General features: G+C 43.4%; 1 protein-coding gene and 1 long non-coding RNA gene across 7 annotated transcripts; one reads left to right on the top strand and one right to left on the bottom strand.

The window, feature by feature from the left end:
* The first annotated feature begins 5,161 nt into the window (after positions 1-5,161).
* On the top strand, positions 5,162-15,590 carry LOC135284005 (uncharacterized). Of its 6 annotated transcripts, none has more exons than XR_010349574.1 (4): positions 5,162-5,256; positions 6,552-6,735; positions 7,916-8,099; positions 10,952-15,590. It is a non-coding gene; the product is annotated as an uncharacterized LOC135284005 (long non-coding RNA). The 6 variants fall into 6 exon arrangements; XR_010349573.1 differs by lacking the exon at positions 5,162-5,256 and adding an exon at positions 5,520-5,724; XR_010349570.1 differs by lacking the exon at positions 5,162-5,256 and adding an exon at positions 5,520-5,744.
* UTP23 (UTP23 small subunit processome component) lies at positions 15,382-19,404 on the bottom strand. Its single transcript, XM_064395196.1, has 3 exons — positions 18,945-19,404; positions 16,759-16,933; positions 15,382-15,885 (listed from the first exon to the last, which is right to left on the bottom strand). Exons 1-3 carry the CDS (start codon positions 19,130-19,132, stop codon positions 15,499-15,501), a joined length of 750 nt encoding a protein of 249 aa, XP_064251266.1. The 5' UTR covers positions 19,133-19,404; the 3' UTR covers positions 15,382-15,498.
* Between the last annotated feature and the right edge of the window lie 394 nt (positions 19,405-19,798).

Below are 19,798 nucleotides of genomic sequence, written 5' to 3'. Positions count from 1 at the left end.
AGTGCTTGGCACAGAAAGATAAATAGCAGATACTACAGATAAAGCCAAAGGGTTTGGGGACATCTCATGCCTGCTAAAAGGCACAGCCAGAAAAAACCCACCCATTTCCTTCTAAAATGTTTGTGTGCAGGCAACAAAGATATGCAGCCTGAATCCTGACAGTAGATGAAAATGTTATAAAATCCATTTTCAGGTCACATCTAGCAGGCAGACAGGCTGTCATCAGCTCTGATTCTGCCATTTCATTTTCACTCGCTCTCATTCATGTGGAAAGATCCTGGAGCACCCTGGGCTGTGATCTGCTCAATTCTATTTTTGGCTGTCTCCTTTCTGAAGGAAGGTGATTTCTCACATGTGGTGTTTTCCAATTATCACTTGTTGAGACATACCCCCTGGTTATATTACAAAGAGAATCAGGTGGCAAGTACATATTTACAAGTCTTTATTCTAGGGCACAGGAATACTTTATTGATCTGAGTTTTGAACTGAAGCTCTAGGTACTCTTGAGAATCATGTTTCTTCTGAGTGAGTTTATCCAGCCTCTTACACTTCTGTAAAAGATAGAGAAAATTAAGTATCATCTAATTTACTTGTGTATATATGTGAATAGGCTGTTGGTGGTCAATTGTACAATATTTAAAATATGCAAATGTCTCCTACAATATCCTGTACTGTATGTGATATTAAACAGGCTTTTTTTTCCCAGTTACCCACTGCCCACCAAGCTGTGACTCAGCTGCTTCCTTCATTTCAAAAGCTTAATCTTTTTGGTCTAAAGTATTACTATGTAAAGTACTTTATCAGTAAAAGCATGGATTTGTGGAGGGATGAGGGGGTGAGCAAGCACCTTGCTGTGGCCTTTCTATTTCCTCTATCCCACTCTCAAGATACACAGGATTACCTTGGAGCTCTCTCAGCAGCATAAGTATGACAACTGAAAAAAGCATGATAATGATGATAAATGAAATATTTCCATTAGTAGGGATGTATTTTGTATCAAAAAATAGCTTAATTATTGACAACATTACAGTAACACATCAAAGACAGGAAAACAAAACTCAGCAAGGAGGCTGGGGTCGCACAAGAATTTGGGAGGGGACAAAGCTGGGATGACTGACCAAAGCAATATTCTGTAACATATGGTGTCACTGTCAGCTGGGGGCAGAAGAAGCAAGGTGGGAACATTCAGAGGGGTGGCATTTGTCAAGTCACTGTTATGTGGGATGGAGCCCTGCTTTCCTGGGACTATCTGAATCAACTGCTTGTTTTACTTTGCTCGTGTGCATGGTTTTGCTTTACCTATTAAACGGTCTTTGTCTCAATCCACACAAGATTTCTCACTTTAACACTTGCTGTTCTTTCCACCATCCCACCAGAGGGGGTGGGTTGAGTGGCTGTGTGGGTCTGAATTGCCAGCTGGGGTTAAACCATGACACTTCCTCATCATCCACTGAACCAGCAGTCCTGGGGCAGGCCTCAGAATTTCCCCAGTGCATCTCAGCTGTGACAACCAGGGTCTTGCTTAGAGCAGCCTTGTCAACAGTTGAGGGTCCCTTCTGTGTGAATGATCAGCAAAACCTCCAGTCACTGGTTTTCCTCCATTCCACAAGCTCCCAGAAGTGGCAAAAGTCCCTGTGAGAGCTGAGAAGAGAGGATCTGTGTTGTTGATGCTGTGGCTAATAACCTTTGACTGTTTTTGGCAGCCACCTTTTCCTTTGCACCACAGTGGTCAGCAGCTGTCTATTCTTGTTGAAACTTGAACAAATTTAACATATTGCTGCAGTTACTTTGATGAGCAATTTATCCCGGGATCTTTTCACCGTCAGTTTCCCTCTTCCAGCTGTTTGCTCACATCTCTTGGAATGATTTCACTAGATCAGCTTCAAGCTCAAACTAGTCAATACCCCAGTTTCTTTTACAGGTCATTGAGATGCAGTTCATTTTCTTGCTTGTAGCTTTGGAGACTGAAATTGAGATGCATCAACATTCCCTTAATGTTCTGATTCTTTTCTACCAATCTTTTCATTTAGAGACATCCTACTTTTTCTAGGCCAATAACAGACCCTTTATCCCCCTTCTTTTTATGCATTTTTTCATTCAGAAAATCACATTGGAGAACCAATCACCTACAAGTACAAATATTCAGCCTGTGGTTAGTTGTTTTGACTCTGGTTCAAATAAAAAAGAGCACCAGATGTAAATATGATACCTGTAGGGCCTGGGAAATGGAAGGAGAAAACCAGAGTTTTTCTGAGAATGCACACAGTAAGTGTAGGAACTTCCTCTCTAAGATATGAAGTCTGGACTGTGCAGCCTTACTTTGTGCTGGGGCATCAGTCTTGGAGATTTCTGTGTGCAACACTGAACATAACAAGTGCTGAGAAAGAAAAAAAGGTATGATCATGCTACAAAACACATGGGCAGCAAATTGCAAAGTTCAGTAATAGCATCAGATAGCCGGGATGGAAAATGCCCTAAGAATGTATGATTGCTCTCTGCAGAGACTTGCAGTTGAAATCTCAATAAACTAAGTGGACTATTTCCTTATCAAATGTGACAAGAGGGCAGAGCAGACTGTATAAATAAGCCTTTATTTAAAGTCAGCCTACTGAATAGTCTGACACCTGGAAATTCATCTACCAGTGAGATACCATGCCTAAGTCATACTTCTGAACCTTTTCTACCTGTCAGTCATTGAGTTAGAAATCATTATAAGATTGAATAGTATGTTACTTGAAAAATAAATGGTATGAGGGAAAAAAAGTCATTTTCCCCTACTCAGCTTTGTTTTCTGTGCTGCCTTCTGTGTTTTTTCTGCTTTCTGTGTCTAGGATGGATTCATCCTAATCTGAAGGAAGAGTCCAGTGGACATCTCTATATGTGCATTTCTGATCCATAAAATCACAAAATCACAGATTCATCTGGCTCGGAAAAAACCTTTGAGACCTCATCAAGTTCAACCTATGACCAAGCATCATCTTGTCAACTAGACCATGGCACTGAATACCACATCCAGTCTTTTCTTAAACAACCTCCAGGGATGGTGACTCCACCACCTCCCTAGGCAGCTCATTCCAATGCCCAATCACCCTTTCTGTGAAGAACATGTTCCTAATGTCCAACCTAAACCTTCTTTGATGCAGCCTGTGTCCTCTTGTCCTATCGCTAGTTGCCTGGAGCTGCCTGACAGAATAAACCAGTGTGATAGATTTTATTGAAATGGGTTTTATTGAAAAGAATAAACAAGGGAGTTCATTTTTAAGGCAGCAAGGGTAAATCTACTATAATTTTGCAAAGTTAATTAAAACTTGAACAATCTCATGATTGCATCAGTGTTCCTATTAAGACTAAATCAATAAACCAATGTGTTCGAATCACGGAATTGGTAAATTAATGCAGTGAGCAATCAAACTGGAGGTTGGAAGTGAAAGGAATTACTTTATGTTAGTCCTGTTTTCAGCCCTCATGAGAAAAAGGAGCAGAATTCAAGGAAAAGGCAGCTTCCTTTTCAATTCTGGTTGCAGGCTGTAGTCTAACCAACTCATGAAACTATTTAGTCAGTGAAGAATCATTTTGGTTTCAGGGCCATGCCAAGGAGACATTGCAATCCCATCCTGTTTCACTTTGAGGAAATCCGATTTAGAGGGTTCTCAAAGGTCCCTCTTTAACAAGGCTCTTCATGCTGAGCTGCTGCCAGTGGTTTTGGGTTAACTGCTCTCCCCGAGTACCACAAAAGCTATAAACTTCCCAAAGATGAAAAAAGACTCCTTCCACGAGTTGCAAAACAAATGTTACTAAGAGGAGCCACTGCCCCGAGGCTATCTGCTCTTTCCCCTCCCCAAGCACTTCTTCCCATCAGCAAATTGCCAGGTCTCAGGACCCATCTGCCCTGTGGAAAGGCTATTCCAGCACAGAGCTAAACATGTCCTGTTGCAATTACTCCAGCTGAGTGCTTTGGAAGTGGAAAAATTACCTGTGATTAAAGACACTTTTCCTTGATTATATCCATGACTCTGAATTTGCTATTCCAGTACAAAATGTCCATCTAGTTATTTGTGGCACATAGAAAGCCACTCACATGGATGTCACAGAACATCCTCCCTCCAGACCTGCACTAAGTGCCACTACACAGACCTTTTGTCCCTGCCCTCTGTGCCCACTGATTAGCCAAATATGTGGCAAAACTTCAGAACAATTTGAAATAATGACTTTGTTTCATTGCTTGTTTTATTTAAAGCCCCTTTAAAACTCAAGCTGTCTTATTTCTCAGAAGAGAGACCTAAGCCTCCTTGCTGTGTCTGTGACTTGCTGCCCTGTCTTTATCCTGGCAATTTCAGGAGGCTATACTCTGTAAAACTAGATGCCATGCTATTTTCCAAACATTTCATGCATTTTCTCGTCAATACAGAGTAATGCAATGAAAACAGTGAACTATTACCTGGTAAAATCCGAAGAGACACATTTTTAAAGATACTTCCTGGCAGACAGTGTGCAGGATTTTTACCACTATCTTTACATCTGATTTGTAAGCTTTTGAGCTTCTATCTCTCACTCAGATGAGTTCCTTCAGAAATCAAGTGTAATGCCAAATTACACCTGATGGGTGGTTTGAGAAAATGTAAAATTGTCCTATTTGTTTACCCATGTTTCAAACCCCTCTGTTACTCAAGCATGCTACAGTGCAAAGGGTCCTTGTAGGTATCTTTTCCTATCTTTGTCCTTTTTGGTGTATTGCTTCAGTTAGGAGGGTGACTGTCAGATGAACACACTGTTTAAGGATGGATTAGAATATTATGATCAGCACAAGATAAGGAAACCAAAATGCTGTAATTCTTATCCCTCACATGTAAAGTTGGAAAAGACACTTCTGCTTTTGTTTTCTTGTGTATAAGATAGGGTCAGGAAAGGTTCACCTCCCATGTCCATCAGGACAGGATGTCCATCACGATGGAGGGTCAAATCCTGGTCAGGGTGGCTCTCCCCCGCTGTAGTACTATCAATATGGTTCCTGTCCAAGTGCAGTGAAGTCCTCCAGGGTCACTGGCCACACTGAACAGTCAGTATAACCAAATTATTTCTTCCAGCTGAGATCATTGCTATGGTCTGAGGACGGGGGTTCAGGCAGCTGGGCACAAACTCATCACATCTGGCAGAGCAGCCAGGGCTGTGCCACCACTGAGGAACCCCAGAGGGCTGGGTACGCCATGGTATTATTGCCCCAGACTTCTGCGGGAGAAGGGAAAAATATACAGGCAGGTTAGAGTACTTCACTGGATTTGACATATTTTTAATGAATTGGAAAAAATGCATGGTAAATTCATTAAGACTTTTCCGTGGGGGTCTCTAACCAGAATCCCCTAGCTGGGATTTGAAGGACTTGAGACAAGATGTAGAAGTTATCCCCTTGGATGAAGCCCAGAGAACATACTGGAAAGATAAATACATGCTTCTCTCCTCATCTTTTCTTTCTCTGTAAAACGTTTAGGCTTAGATCTTCCCTGGAGATAAATTGGCACAGTTTCAGTCGTTGCAGCAGAGCTGCAATAATTTACAAAGGGCCTGTGCATTTTAAATCACGGCAGTTATGGCAGAGAGAGAGAGGGAAAATCGCAAACCGCGGTCACTCCTGAAAGGACCACGTCCCCTCCAGCCCCGGTCCCCTCGGCTGCTCTCCCTGAGCCCGCTCCGAACCGGGCGGAGGTTCTCTGATCCACAGCACCCAGTGTGAGCAGGGCACAAGAAGGGTGTGTGGAGCAGAGCTGCTGTTTAGTGCCCGTCCCGGGCCCACCCAGGCCAAGCCGGCCCCGCTGTCTGCGGAGCGGGACCCAGCCTGGCCCTGAGCCGCTCCTGAGGCCCGGGAGCTCGGAGTGCCCCATTCCCCTTCCCCAGCACAGCTGAGGGAGCCCCGGGACCGCAGCCTGCCCCTCAGCCGCCCCCGGGGCCCGGGGAGCTCGGGGTGCCCCGCTGCCCTTCCCCAGCACAGCCGAGCGGGGCCCGTCCGCCGCCTCCCCACATCCTGCGCACAGCTCCGGCTTCCCGCTTAGCGTCCTTCAGAAGTAATTAATGCAGAGGGCCGTATGCTGATTCCGCAGAGCCCATTAATCACTTTTGCTGAGGCACGGGGACTGTTTGTACAGAGTTTGCAGAGATTATCGCCCTGGCTCCGGGATTTGTCACGCTGCATTACAAATGGTGCTTTAGTGAGCTCCTGGGGTCCCGGGGGACGTAACCTGTCTGAGGCAAAGGCAAATATTGTCAAGCAGCAGAGGTTTCCCAAGAAGGGGCTTATCTGTTCCAGATTGCTTGATCATATAAATAGGACTTCAATATGAGATACATATGCAATTAATTCCTCAAGGGTTACATTTGATAATAGCACAGAAATTAATCTTCAGTCACAGAAATAACATTAGCTGTTTCAGAGAATTCAAGTAAAAGCCTGTAGAGATATCCACTATCAACAATATTCCTTCATTTCCCCTTTTGATAGAATATTGTTATTATTATTGCTGTAACCTGCTGAGATTTCTGTTTTGAACATGTTCTAACAGGGATTAATTCATCAGTAACCAAAGGAAAGGGTACAGCAGCCACAAAACAGCCATCCTCAAGCACTGTCCTACGTGAGGGCTCCCGGCTTTGAGATCCAGTCTCCCATCCACAATCTGCTAGAAGGATGACCCAAGATGGGACACACTCAAATATACAAAAAAAGTGGTTCTTATCACTAGGCAGGTGAGGAACGATGTCAAGGGAAATGTGTCCAGGGACTGGGATATACAGTTTTGGCCTGGAGAAAAACCATGCTGAGAAATCCTTCAGAAAAAAATGTGAAAGCACAGCATTAGCCTTCTTCTTCTTCAGCATAATGCTATCAGATATGTTTGTGGTGGAGGTAAGCTTGTGTATAACTGGAGGGTAGTTGAGAAAGCCTTAAAATCAAATGTGATTTTATAAAAGTATACAAGAAAAAAAGTTTTGTTACTTAGAAGATTGGTAATTATGTATTTTGAGCAATCCTACCACCTGCAGCTTGAGTCAGCTAGATACTTCAGAGAGTTCTGGAAGGCACAAGTGAGCAGATGGTGTGTTTGTTGACACCATCAGGTAGTGGGCAGTGAGTATTAGTAAACTGGCAAGTGCCCACCAAAAATTATTCTAAAGCACATAATTAAATAAGTTATAAATAATAACAACAGCAACAACAACCCTAAAAAATAATAATTAAAAATCTCATTAGTTGAAAAGGAAGGAGTGGGGGGAGGAACCAAGAATTTTTTCAGATTAATTATACAGCCTTATTTCTTACCTTTTCCTAGTCCATTACACACAGAGAACAAGTAAAAATCTAATAAATTAAACAGACCTCAGATACTCTGCATAACGGAAGCTAATTGTCTACCATTTTTATATTGTCAAGCATACATAATAACAATGTTCTAGTTCTTAGTATCATTAAGAAGTAAATACAAACTTGAAAACAAGTCCCCCAGAAATCACAGAAGGCCAAATACATGGAAGAAAATTCACCTGCCTGGCATAATGCAGTGATTTGTATGAATGCCATATCCCCATTTTAATTTTACTATCTTCTCAGAAGCTTGGCAGGCCTGCCTGGGTTCTAATAGCACCAATCTTTGTGCAAATTTATCTCTGACTGAAGCTTAACACCAGTGCTGTTGTTTGTGTTTAGGGCAACAATAAATCTGACTTCTTTGCTACATAAAGAAAAAAGAAACACTGCAGTTCTGTGGGCATTCTAATGATGATGCAGAACTCTTTTTTTTTTAATATCCAGTTTAATTAATTTTAAAAAATCTAATATAAGCAGGCAACTCATATTCTGAAGTCATTATGGATACTGAGAGGCAAGGCCTACAAATGGGATAAAAATACAAACATGGGTATGTTGTAGGGGGAAGATTCTGGCTATGGACATGCAGCCACAAAGCCTTTGAGGACTACGAGAACTGTGGCAGGGCATGCAAAGAGGCAGCCAAGAAAGCTAAGGCTCAGCTAGACCTGAAATTAGCCAGAGATGTCAAGAAAAATAAGAAATTGGTATTCAGCCATATGACAAAAAGCAGAATCAGAAACAGGTAAGACACCGGACCATTGCTAAACAAGGCAGGGAAATTAGCTACTTCTCAGTGCAAGGCCGCTGTCTATACTAATTGAAAAGTCATGGAAACCAGGGGTGGGTCCCCCAGGGATTGACACTGGGCCCCACGGTGCTCAACATCTTCATAAATGATCTGAATGATGGGACGAAAAGCAGCCTCAACAAGTTTACTGATGACACCAAACTACATGGTGAGGGGGACACTTCAGAAGGGAGAGACATCTCAGAAAGACCTGGGCAGGCTGGGAGAGCAAGAACTGGATGAAGTTTAACAAGTGCAAGGTCCTGCACCTTGGGCAACATAACCAAAGAGCCCAGAACAGGTCAGGATCTGTGCTTGGGGAGCAGAATCACTGAAAGGGACCTGGGGTGGATGACAAGCTGACCATGAGTCAGCAGTGTGTGGCTGCAGCCACAAAGGTGAATTGAATCCTGGGCTGCATCTGCAGGGGCTTAACTTGCAGTGGTAGGGACTGCACCATCCCACTCAGTGCTTGTCAGGCTGCACTTGTAGTAGTGTGTCTTGTTCTGGCCCCCACAATTCAAGAAAGATGTAAGCAGGCTGGGGAGGGTCCAAAGAGGGGCCATGAAGATTATCAGAGAGCTGCAGAACCTGCTCTGTGAGGGAAGACTGAAGGAGTTAGGACTTTTTTCCCTGGAGGAGGCTTTAGAGAGAGCTCATCACTGTGTTTAAAGGGTGACTACAAGAGGACACTGCCTCTTCACAAAGATCCACATGGAGAATACAAGGGGCAACAAGAACAAGTGACACTGGCAGAGGTTTCATATCAACACAAAAAAGACATTTTTTACACAAGGAGCAATCATTCAGTGAAACAACTTCCCCAGGGATGGGATGGAGTCTCCATTACTGGAGGTTTTTCAGACATCATTGAACAGGGTGCTAGATAATCTCATTTAGGCTCCCCGTTCTGTGAAAGGTTGTACCAAATGATCTTTCACGGTCCCTTCCAACCTGGGCTGTTCTATGATTATGCCTTATTCTAATTATCATTTACATCTTAAATTTAGGGTACAGGGATACAGTCCTAAGCCTGGGGTGCCACTGAGTTATATTTAGGATTTATTCTGTATGGGGTGATGACTGGGCTCTTAGAACAGTATCAGCACAGTACCAGTTGAGTTGTGAATGCCAGCCTCTGGAGAGCTTGGGAGCTCAGGGAAGAACATTCACTGTCATTCCATGGGCAAGAAGCCCAGACGTGTTCAAGGGCAGTGGCATTCAGCTGAAGCACCCATGGAGTCTGTGGCAAACAAAGAATTGAATGCACAGTTTCTGCCCTTCACCTTTTCTCACAATTCTTCCTGGCCACACTCTTCCTTGAAGAACATCCATCTGAAGGTAGAGACTGTGGTTTTCTCAAGTGTGCCTGACTAATCTGAAATCTGATTTTCTTTTAGTTACTGCTGTTTGTGATGTAGAAGACACATCAGCTTGGAAAATAGATGAATGAGGGGAAGTAGCACAGATGTCTATTCAGGCACAAGTGGCATGGGAAGGATGACTAAGGAATGACTCCTTAAACCTTTACCCATTATAAGGGCCAGCTGGTAGGCAGCAGATTCTTAATTGACACATGAAAGTATTTTTCATAAGATGTGTTCAAGTTATGCAACTCCTTGCCACAGAAAATTAGAGGTTTAAAGTTTACATGGTTTCAAGGAGAGATTGAACAAATTAGTGAAACAGAAATTCATTGTCTGCTGTTAAAAACAAAATATTTTTCTTGGGTCAGAAACTCCCTAATAAATTGTCAGAAAGTTGGAAAGTCATTTGGGGAAGCACCAAGAAGATGTTTTGTCAATTTTCATTCTACTCCTGAGAACAGCATTCAGCCACTATTGGAGGCGTGATGCTGGCTGAGACAGATTTTTGGACCATCCCAGAACAGCCCTGCTTGTATTTTTCAGAGCTGAAAGAGAGGTCAGGACAGAAAGGGGGAGCCAGGAATTCTAGAAAAGTGTTTGTTCTCTTAGTTTTTTTTTCTGAAAACCTGGCTGTCAAAGTGGGTGCCAATTCACAAAGTGAAAAATTTCCTGTGTTTCTCCAAGACAGTCTGAAAGAGTATCCACCCTGAAGAGTCAGATCAGTAGCATCTTTGTTCCCAGAGGAATTAATATGGCAACGAGATCATTCTGGATCAACTATAAGTCAAGACTGCAACAAGAAACTTCTGAGGTCCCCTACTGAGTTATTGGAAGGAGATAGACTTTAAAAAGAACCCATACTATGCCAGAACTGCTGGCTGGCTATCTCAGAGTATTGCTGTGAGTACCCTCAGGAGCAATTAACCCTATCAGGAATGGCATGAGTAAGGTTGCTCCTGGATGTAATATCTGCATGCTGGGCAGTGAGCCACGTGCAAGGTCAGGCAAACTCTACAGCAGAATGATTTGGCTGCAGACCTGCAGTGCTGCAAAGTGAGTGATATTGAAAAACTGTAAAGACACAAAGTGTTTGGTGGCATGAGGCTGACATTCTGCAGGAATTCTTGGGCCATCAGCACAGGGTCTGTGAGCAGTTTAGTCAGTTCAGCTTGCTGTTTTGAAAAGGCAGAAACTGAGCCACAAAGGGTAATGAGATTTTCTTAAGGTAATTAGAAAGATTTTTTAAAAAAACTTGTTTGTGGTTTATTATTGTGTTCCCTACTCTTCTTGACTGCTGAGCCATTTCTGGTTCACCTTTCACTGCTGACCAATTCTTTCCTCCAGTTAACACCGTGAAACCGTCATGTATATATTTTTTCTCTCTTCCTTGGTTTGTTTAAATCTCAGTGACTAATATATTGTCTTTTTTCTTCCTTCCAGCTCTCAGCTCTGGGTTGTTTTTAATTGGACCCTTGTTAACAGCTTCGTTGTTTCCCTGTATCCATACACAAAGCACAGCTGCATGCTCTCCCTCTCAACCGCAGGAGAAGAAATCAGAAAACAAAGTCGCCCCGAGGGAGCCCAGCCTGTCTCTTCTATAACAAGCTGTAGCAACTTCTACAAAATGACTGCCTCTGTGTGCAGACAGCTGAGCTCCCTGAGACAAATCTGGGGCTTGGAGTGCACAGACATAATAATTACCAGAAATACATCACAAGCCCCTTTCCTGGCATTAGTTAGGCCATTCCTAAATCACAAGGTGCAGTCTCTCTCTCACTCCCGACTCTCTTGGTACAAAAACTTTTGCTTTCTGTCATTCTCTCTCAGAACACTGCAATTTTTCTCCCTTAAATTGTAAATGATAACACCTGCTGGGGCTCTTATTTGTTCATTCCCGTATCTCTGGCTGCTCCCTGTGTGAGATATTACGCCCACACAGAGGTATGAAATATACAGTAGCTGTTTGTGAAACTTCTATATGAAAGATGCGGTGAATATAAATAATGGTATTGTTGCCATGTTCTTCATCTTGTATCTGACAGAACATGTTCAAGAAACTCCAGGAGCACTATAAAGCTGATGGAGAAGTCATTCACACTGTATCAGTGTAGCTGAAAACAAATGAGCAGGACTAATCTGGACATCCTATTTTCCTTTCACCACCAGAATGTATTTATTCCTCAAGTCATACCATATTCATATTTACTTTAATGATTCATAAACATCCCAGGTTCCAGAAGCTTCTAATTAACTCATCTATTTAGTGTCATTAACAGATGCCCAGGGAGTGATTTATTGTGCAGTACCGGATCACGCTAACATATAAATCCAGCCAATTGAATTGGCAGGCAGTCTAGGTAAATATCTTCTGCTGCTTGTAGATGAGACTCCATCCTAAATTCAACATTAATGCCCTGCAGACTGTGGCTGATGTATTATTGTTTTCTTCCTCTATTACTCTGCACATGTAGCATACATTGTATTGTATAACACTGGTTATTTCCCCTGTCTTTTTAAAGAAAAAAAAAAAAAAGACTTAGTGAGCTGCTCCTAGGATTTGGGGTATATTTTTATACTGTCTGAGAAAAGAGGAAATCAATAGCCCCAAAGAAGTTTTTGATCAAGCTCCTTTTGATTTACCTCTGGCTTCTGTAGTTTCAAAACTGAAGCCAGTCTCTCTAACACCCTAGAGCAAAACAATCCTAAACTTCATGAGAACAGTTATATTGGGAACCCTGTCTGTAGCAGAGTTCTGGCCACAACTCCAGCCTTTTTATTGATAAATAAGGCAGTGGCTTTTGGGGCAGTACGTGGACTGAACACCTTTGGCAGCAAAGTTGGCTCTGTGGGTGCTCCCACAGCGGTGTTTCTCACAGGCCTAGGGATGCTCCTAGAGATTCACACTGCTGAATTCCTAGAGGCACTTGCCAAGGTTCACAGCCTGGGCCAGCTAAACCTCGCCGAACCTGGCAGGCAGAGCAGCGCAGCCCGAGAGCCCCCGCGGGGAGCGCTGACAGCGGCGTGAGCCGGGAGAGCCCAGCCGGGCAGGGCCGGCCGCGCTCGGTGTGACCGGCTGCTCCCAGGGTCACAGGTTTAACGGGGTAAACACAGCCACTCTGCTGCACTTGGAAGCTAGGTGGGCTTCTCTTTCTATTTCAAAGCAGTAAAACATGCAGTCTGATTGCCTGTGCTTGTTGCCTGGGTGGGAGCTCTCTCCCAAAGCTCACAGACATGCATGTATGCAGCAGAGAAATTTCACAGTTTTTCTCTGAGGAGCTCACTCCCTTTGTATTCCAGTTCTTCCCAATGGCAGCACCATGAGTCAGTTTGTGTTCAAATGCTAAGGAAACAGATACATGCTGTTTTAAATTCCTTAAGGTGGGAGTCATTAGAGGACTGTTAAAATATTCTCTTTTTTTACAGAAATTATGTGTCTGTTCACAGTCTTTAAAAAAAGGTGAATTTAAGCTTTGTGTTTCAGTGACACTGAAAGGGACTGCTGTAAATCATTAGGGTGTTTTCTGCTTTATTTTTTAGTAAAGTTAATATACTTTTAATTCAGAATGAGATTTTGACGGCAAAACAACTCTGCTGTCTGCTCCAAGTTTTACTTGCAGCAGTGATATCTGTAAGTGGGTTTCAGGAGGAGGAAGAAGTACAAGCAATATTTATGGAGGAATGGGAAGTAAAGCTACATTAATATGGGACTGTGCCCAAAGAAGTGAAGGTATAGGGACTATGACAGCTTGAGAAAAGTGTCAAACAAATATGTTGTATTAAGGTATTTCTAGGAGTTACTAAATTTCTCTTCAGGACTCCAGCATTCAATGTGGGAACAACACCACAATGAGTGCGACTGTTTTAAATTTCAATTAGAGCTTTTATCTTGACTACAGCACCCTTCTGCCCTGCTTCTGTGTCTCACAGTCTGTTCCAAAGATGCTTATGGTCTCATACAGAACAATGCAGGCACAGCCTGCTCCTAGCAGCTGTGGTGGGAGGAAGGCCTGGGCTGGGGCTGCAGCAATGTCCCGTGCCACGAGCACAGAGCACACCATGCACCTCCTGTCCTGGCCAGATGTGACCCTGCAGTCTGCTAAGACTGGCCAACTCCCATCACTCAAGCTGGTTTCTCAAACTCCATGAAACAACTGTGTATATAATTTGAAAAGCCAATAGAAAGCACCATAGATTATACCTATGTACTCCAGACATTCAAGAACCTGTGCAGACAGTGCACAAGAACTACTTTGCAAATGCATGATACACAGGCTAAAGAATTTAGAACGCACAGCTTAAACCCATGTAGGCAAGAAGAAAAAAGCTTTCCTTTTAAGAACATCTCAGTTAAGAAGAAAGGCATTGAGAAAAGTTAAAACTCTGGCAAGAGATGACTGGGAACACTGTGAGAGCACACTGATGCCGTGGCATGTGCTATGCCACACACGTCTCTATTGTCATTTCAGTCATTCAGACTCTTAATACCACCAAACATTTAAGGAGGCATACGAAGCAATAGCTATTATAGAAAACCAGGTACTTGAAACTATTTTAGGAACTGTCTCCTTGTGCTGCTTTAGGCTGGGGTAGTTACTTTACTTCACAGTAGCTGTGCTTTTGGATTTGTGCGTCAGTGTTGAGATGTTTGTGTTATTGCTGAGCGGTGCTTACACAGGGTCAAGGCATTTTCTGCCTCCCACCTCACCAGCAAGTAGGCAGGGAGACACAAGAAACTGGGAGGGGACGCAGGCAGGGCAGCTGATTCCAACTGACCCAAGATATTCCACAGCATATGGCACCAAGCTCAGCATATAAAGCTGGGAAAGAAGGTGGGAAGTCATTTGAAGTGGTGTTTGTCTTCCCAAGTCACCATTACACCTGATGGAGCTCTGCTTTCCTGGGGGTGGCTGAACACCTGCCTGTCCATGGGAAGCTGTGAATGAATTCCTTTTTCTGCACTGCTTGTGTTTTGCTTTGCTTGTTTTGCATGCTTTTTACTTTCCTTATTGAACTGTCCTTATCTTAATCCACGAGTTCTCTCACTTCACCCTTCAATTCTCTCCATCCCAACACAGGGCAAGTTGAGTGAATGGCTGCATGGGGCTGAGTTACCAGCTGGGGTTAAACCACAACTCTCCTCCAACCCAGTTCTGATCTGTTCCTAACCTTACAGAACAGCAGAACAGTCAGCAGGGCCTGAGTCCCACCACCCTCAGCTGTTTGTATTCCAGGAGTCCTGCACAGCTCTGCTATACTGTGATGGCATTAGGTGCTACCTATTGCTTTGATTCAGAAATTTTAAGTTGCATTTTTGCTATTAAAAAAGAAAAGAATAAACTACAAGTGAAATAGGCAAGGCAAGACTAGAGATGCCCTTATAATGTCAGGAATAACAACACAATTGCACACTCTCCGTGATTTTCTTAATAAATAAAGATCAACACCAAGAGAAGTATTGGTTCATGTAGTACTTACAGAGATATTTAGGCTGGACAGGGCTTTTGAGGGCATGTGGTCTCTTTGCAGGAGTTAACTTTTGTCTTCAAACAGAGACAAATAAGTTATTGTGTTATATTAGATTAGTTTCATAATCTCTAACAGGCCAGCTGTAAAAAATAGTTTTATTAAGATTAGCAACCTCGATTTAGAAAGAAGTCTAATATCCCACTGAAATCCATATGGAGGCCAAGAAACATTTCTAAAACACTGCTACATAGCATGTGAATTTTAACACAAACTATGATGCTGGAGAGAATAATGAAATATGAGGTTTCCTAAATATTTTGTCACAAACCCAATACTAAACAACAGAATAAATTATTAGGACAACAACCTGCAAATACTGAGATACAGTAATAAGCAGAACCACCTCATAAAAATAAATTTTAATATTAACAACTCAATTTCATATGACTGCATATTAATCTATCTTTTTTTCTCCAAAGTTCAAACAATGTTCAAGTTCTGTGTTGTCTGCAAAGATGGGTTTATTCTCCTTCATTCTTCTGCACTGACTGCATTGTTTCTGCTTTAACTCTATTTCGTTTTCTTTTTCTTCTTTTCTTCTTTTCAGCAGAAGGCTCCTGACCCTCCTGTGTTTTCTTCTTTTTCTTCTTCAGACAGCTGAGAGGATTGGGGCCTCCTGCCCTTTTGCGTTTTCTTCTCTTTTCACCTTCTTGCTTTACTAGTCCTTCTTTTTCTTTAAGCTCCACGATACTTTGTTTTTGGTACTCTGGAACAAGCTGATTTGTCTGCAACTTTTGAACAAATGCCAAAGACTTAGGAGAAGGTTTGTCTAGCACCATAGTGTTCTGAATAATAAAGAGGAGAGGAATGCCAGGCTTCCTTTTCACTTTGTTTGATAATTCCTGGTCCTGCAAGATTAAACACTTCAGTCAATATTTTCAGATGAAATAGTATTTGCAATTCAAATGCACCTACTTTTAATACAAAACTATGAAGATAAATTACATTATGAAAAAGATAAGAAACTTAATCTAGCAGATATGCATGGCAGTGCCTTTCAGAGGAACTAAATTTCAATTTCTCTCCTGATTAGCTGTACTTCTAATGCAAAATTTACCAACATTTTCCCTTTTCCTGCATGTATATGCATAAATACATCTTTTGAGGAAAAAGTCCCAATTCACTTGTATGCAGACCACACCACAAGAAGTAACATAATTTTTTCTGTGATAAATAATTTTTAAACTGCTGTAACTTACATAACTATAAAGAATTCTACTATAAACTCTTTTATATCTATTGCATATTATTTATACATGCAGTCCCAATAACAAACCCAAGAAAAAAATGCCTTTTTAATTTTTATAGTTATTTATTCTTTAGTTCAAAATGTCTTAAAATTGAAGTTATATGTATGTTAAGATTTAATTTCATTTTTCAGACTACTGTGCCAAGCAGTTCAGAGAAGGGGATGCACACACAAGCAATATGCAATTTAACATTCACGAGTTGTTTTTTACATGTCAATATGTTTTCATACTCTTTCACCTAAATTAAGCAGTATCATTACAAAGTGAAAAAAGTCTAGTTGCTCAAGTAGGAGAAAAGATTCCCTGCTTCGTAATTAGGAAATACATTAAAGAGCAAGTAAAGCTTTACATTATTAATTCCCACCAACTATTTAAAAACCTCATAATCAAGGCTACTGTAGGCTTCTTTATCCTTAGGTATCAAAACATCACTTCTAAAGAAATGGAGCTACATTTCCCATGAGCTTTTACCTGTGTAGCAATGAAGAAGTGATGAGGGTTGCCATCTTCAATCATGGAAAGTAAACAGGCTGAACCACTCACAGGATTCTTATGGTGAGAACAGTTTCGAACTTGAAATCTCTGGGCAATTAATTTTGCTCCATACAGTGCTTTCCCCAGTGATTCAAGCTCTTTTATGACACATCTGAAAAGCAAAAGAAACAATAATTTTTAAACAAAAAAAAACCCCTCATATTTTTACAACAGCAAAAGACTGATGTAAGTTAATTAGGAATGAGCAATGCAAAGTTGTTCAGGGCCTATGATTTGTAAAGGGCACCCAGAACTCCGAAAGCAATAGCCCATCTGAAGACATCAGCAAGGTTTCCTTGGCTGTAAACACGGTTAACCAGTAATAAAATTAAGATATATTAAATGATTTAAAAATAATTCACATCAGTGACAATGCTGAGTCCTTAAATTTATGCTTGAATCCCACTGAGCATATGAACCACTACCTAACAAATAAAATTATTTTTAAAATTTAATTTATTTTAAAATTAACTTATTATAAATAACTTGAAAATGTAATTTATTTTTAAAAACGAAAATAAAAGATCTGGGGAACACCAGGCCAGTCAGTCTCTCCTCTGTGCCTGGCAAGATGGAACATTATACTTTCCTCCTGGAAGGTATATAAGGTGTGAGGAAAACAAGGCCAACATGGCTTCACTAGGGGGAAACCATGAAAAATATGGTGGCCTCCTGTGTCAGAGTTACAGTGCTGATGGATAAAGAAGAGCAACAGATGTCACCCAACTGGACTCAGGCAAAGCTTTGCACACTGTTCCACACAACATCCTTGTCTTTACACTGGAGGCATGGATTTGACAGATGTATCACTTGGTGGATATGGACTGACTGCAGGGTTGCACTTGAAGAGTTGCAGTAAACACCTCAACGTCCAAATGGAGACCAGTGACAAGTATCATTCCTCAGGGGTTGGTACTGGGATATTTGACATCTTTGTCAGTGACATGGACAGTGGGATCCAGTGCACCCTTAGCATGTTTGCCATAGACACCAAGCTGTGTGGTGTTGTTGACACTCTGGAGAGAAGGAATGCCATCCAGAAGGGCCTGGAGAGGCTTCACAAGGGCTTGTGTAATCCTTATAAAGTTCAACAATGCCAAGTGCAAGGTCCTGTATATGCGTCAGTGCAACCCAAGCACAAATACTGGGAAGAGAATGGATTGAGAGCAGCCCTGGCAAGAGTGACTGGGAGGTGTGTTGGTGGACAAGAAGCTCAACATGAGCTGACAATGTGAAAGCCAGCTGTGTCCTGGGCTTCATCAAAAGCAGCAGAGGCAGCAAGGTGAGGGAGGGGATTCCCCCACCCTACTCCACACTAGTGAGACCCCACCAAGCCAGCTCATTTCCCCTGTGAGGCTCTTTTCATAACACTGAGGTGCCATCAGCAACTCAGCATTCTGACTGCAGAGAAAACAGGTCCATTCAACTGGCCTAAGTGGAAGCTGGTCAAAATGACCAACAGATATTGATGACAAAAGAAGCAAGAAGTGATTTTTCAACATGACAGGAACAGTTTGGATCACAGCAATTCCCAAACCTTTCACAGCTGACGACATGATTCAATACTTTATACTGTTTAGGAGATGCTGTGCAAGATGGTTCGGTGTGTTTTTTGAGCCTAGGGTATACCTCTTCCCGGTATTTTCACTACTTGCCTCCATAGTGGGCAGTTGGCTATTCTGTTATTGCAGATGTACAATGTAACTGTATTTTTTGTATTTTAATATATACAATATATCTAGTGAAGTAATAACAAAGGCAACTTGGAGGCAACTTCACTATGTAGTGTGCATGCTTTATCTTGGTCTAGCCCATCCTTGTCCTCCCTTGCGAGCAGCTGCCTCGGAAACAGCCCAGCACTGGCGGGCTGCAGCTCGGGCCAGGCAGGAACTCTCTCCAGACCCAGGAGATTCCAGCTTGCCCCGGCTGGATCCACCTCGCCAAGCAGACGCACCCGGCCCTCCCTCACACAGCGGGGTTACCGCCGGCCCCGCAGGTCGTGCCGCTTTCGGAAAGGCAGCTGGGATGTCCGAGGGATGCTCCCAGCCTCCTGCAAGCTGCCCTCAGCCCCCAGCGCTCCCTCCTCCCCGGCCCGGGCCGGCAGCCGGAGCGGCCCCGCGTACCGCGTGGTGCAGAGCTGCGCCGCGCCGCCCAGGTACCCGGGCAGCTGCTCCCGGATCTGGATCTTGTTGCGAAGCGCGGCCTGGCAGAAGGTGCCATCCAGCAGCACCTGGAAGGGCTCGCGGAACTGGAAGTTGTTCTTGTAGAAGCCCATGATCTTCTTCGCGTGTTTCTGTCTCGTCACCCCCATGGCGCCCGCGCTGCCGGCCGGAACGGCCGCGGCTGCCCCGGAAGCTGCGCCAGGCCCGGGCGGGGCCTGCCCGGAGAGCCGGGACCGGCCGGGGCAGCTCCCGGAGGGCCGGGGCCGGGCTGTGCCGTGCCGAGATGTGCCCCGAGAGCCGGGAGCGGGCTGTGCCGTGCCGAGATGTGCCCCGAGAGCCGGGGCCGGGCTGTACCGTGCCGAGATGTGCCCCGAGAGCCGGGACTGGCCGGGGTCTCCCCCGAGAGCCGGGGCAGCTGCCCCGTCCCCGGAGGGTCCCGCCCTGCACAGGGGTAACCTCAGGGTTGGTTCCTTGCTGCTTGTTCTGCCGTGCTGTGCTGGCTCCTGCCGTTTGCCAAGATAAGAAATGCCGAGTTTTTCTTTTTTTGCTAGTTCACTGCAAAAAGTTGCAGTCGCAGAGGCTGTAGTTTAATCACACATCAGCATACAGAATGAGAGAATCAGCTTGGTTGGAAAAGCCCTCTGAGGTCACCTTCTCCAATTTAGGCTCCAACACCGCTTTGCCAGCCAGACCACGGCACTGAGTGCCATGCCCAGTGTGAAGCACCTCCAGAGACGGTGATTCCACCGCCTCCCTGGGCAGTCCATTCCAATGTCTAGTAGCCCTTTGTGTTACGAAATTTCACCTAATGTCCA

The sequence above is a fragment of the Passer domesticus genome, chromosome 1, assembly GCF_036417665.1.
Source record: "Passer domesticus isolate bPasDom1 chromosome 1, bPasDom1.hap1, whole genome shotgun sequence".
In the NCBI taxonomy this organism is placed as follows: domain Eukaryota; kingdom Metazoa; phylum Chordata; class Aves; order Passeriformes; family Passeridae; genus Passer; species Passer domesticus.
Note: the sequence above shows the minus strand (reverse complement) of the source record. Positions and strands in the feature narration are given on the sequence as shown.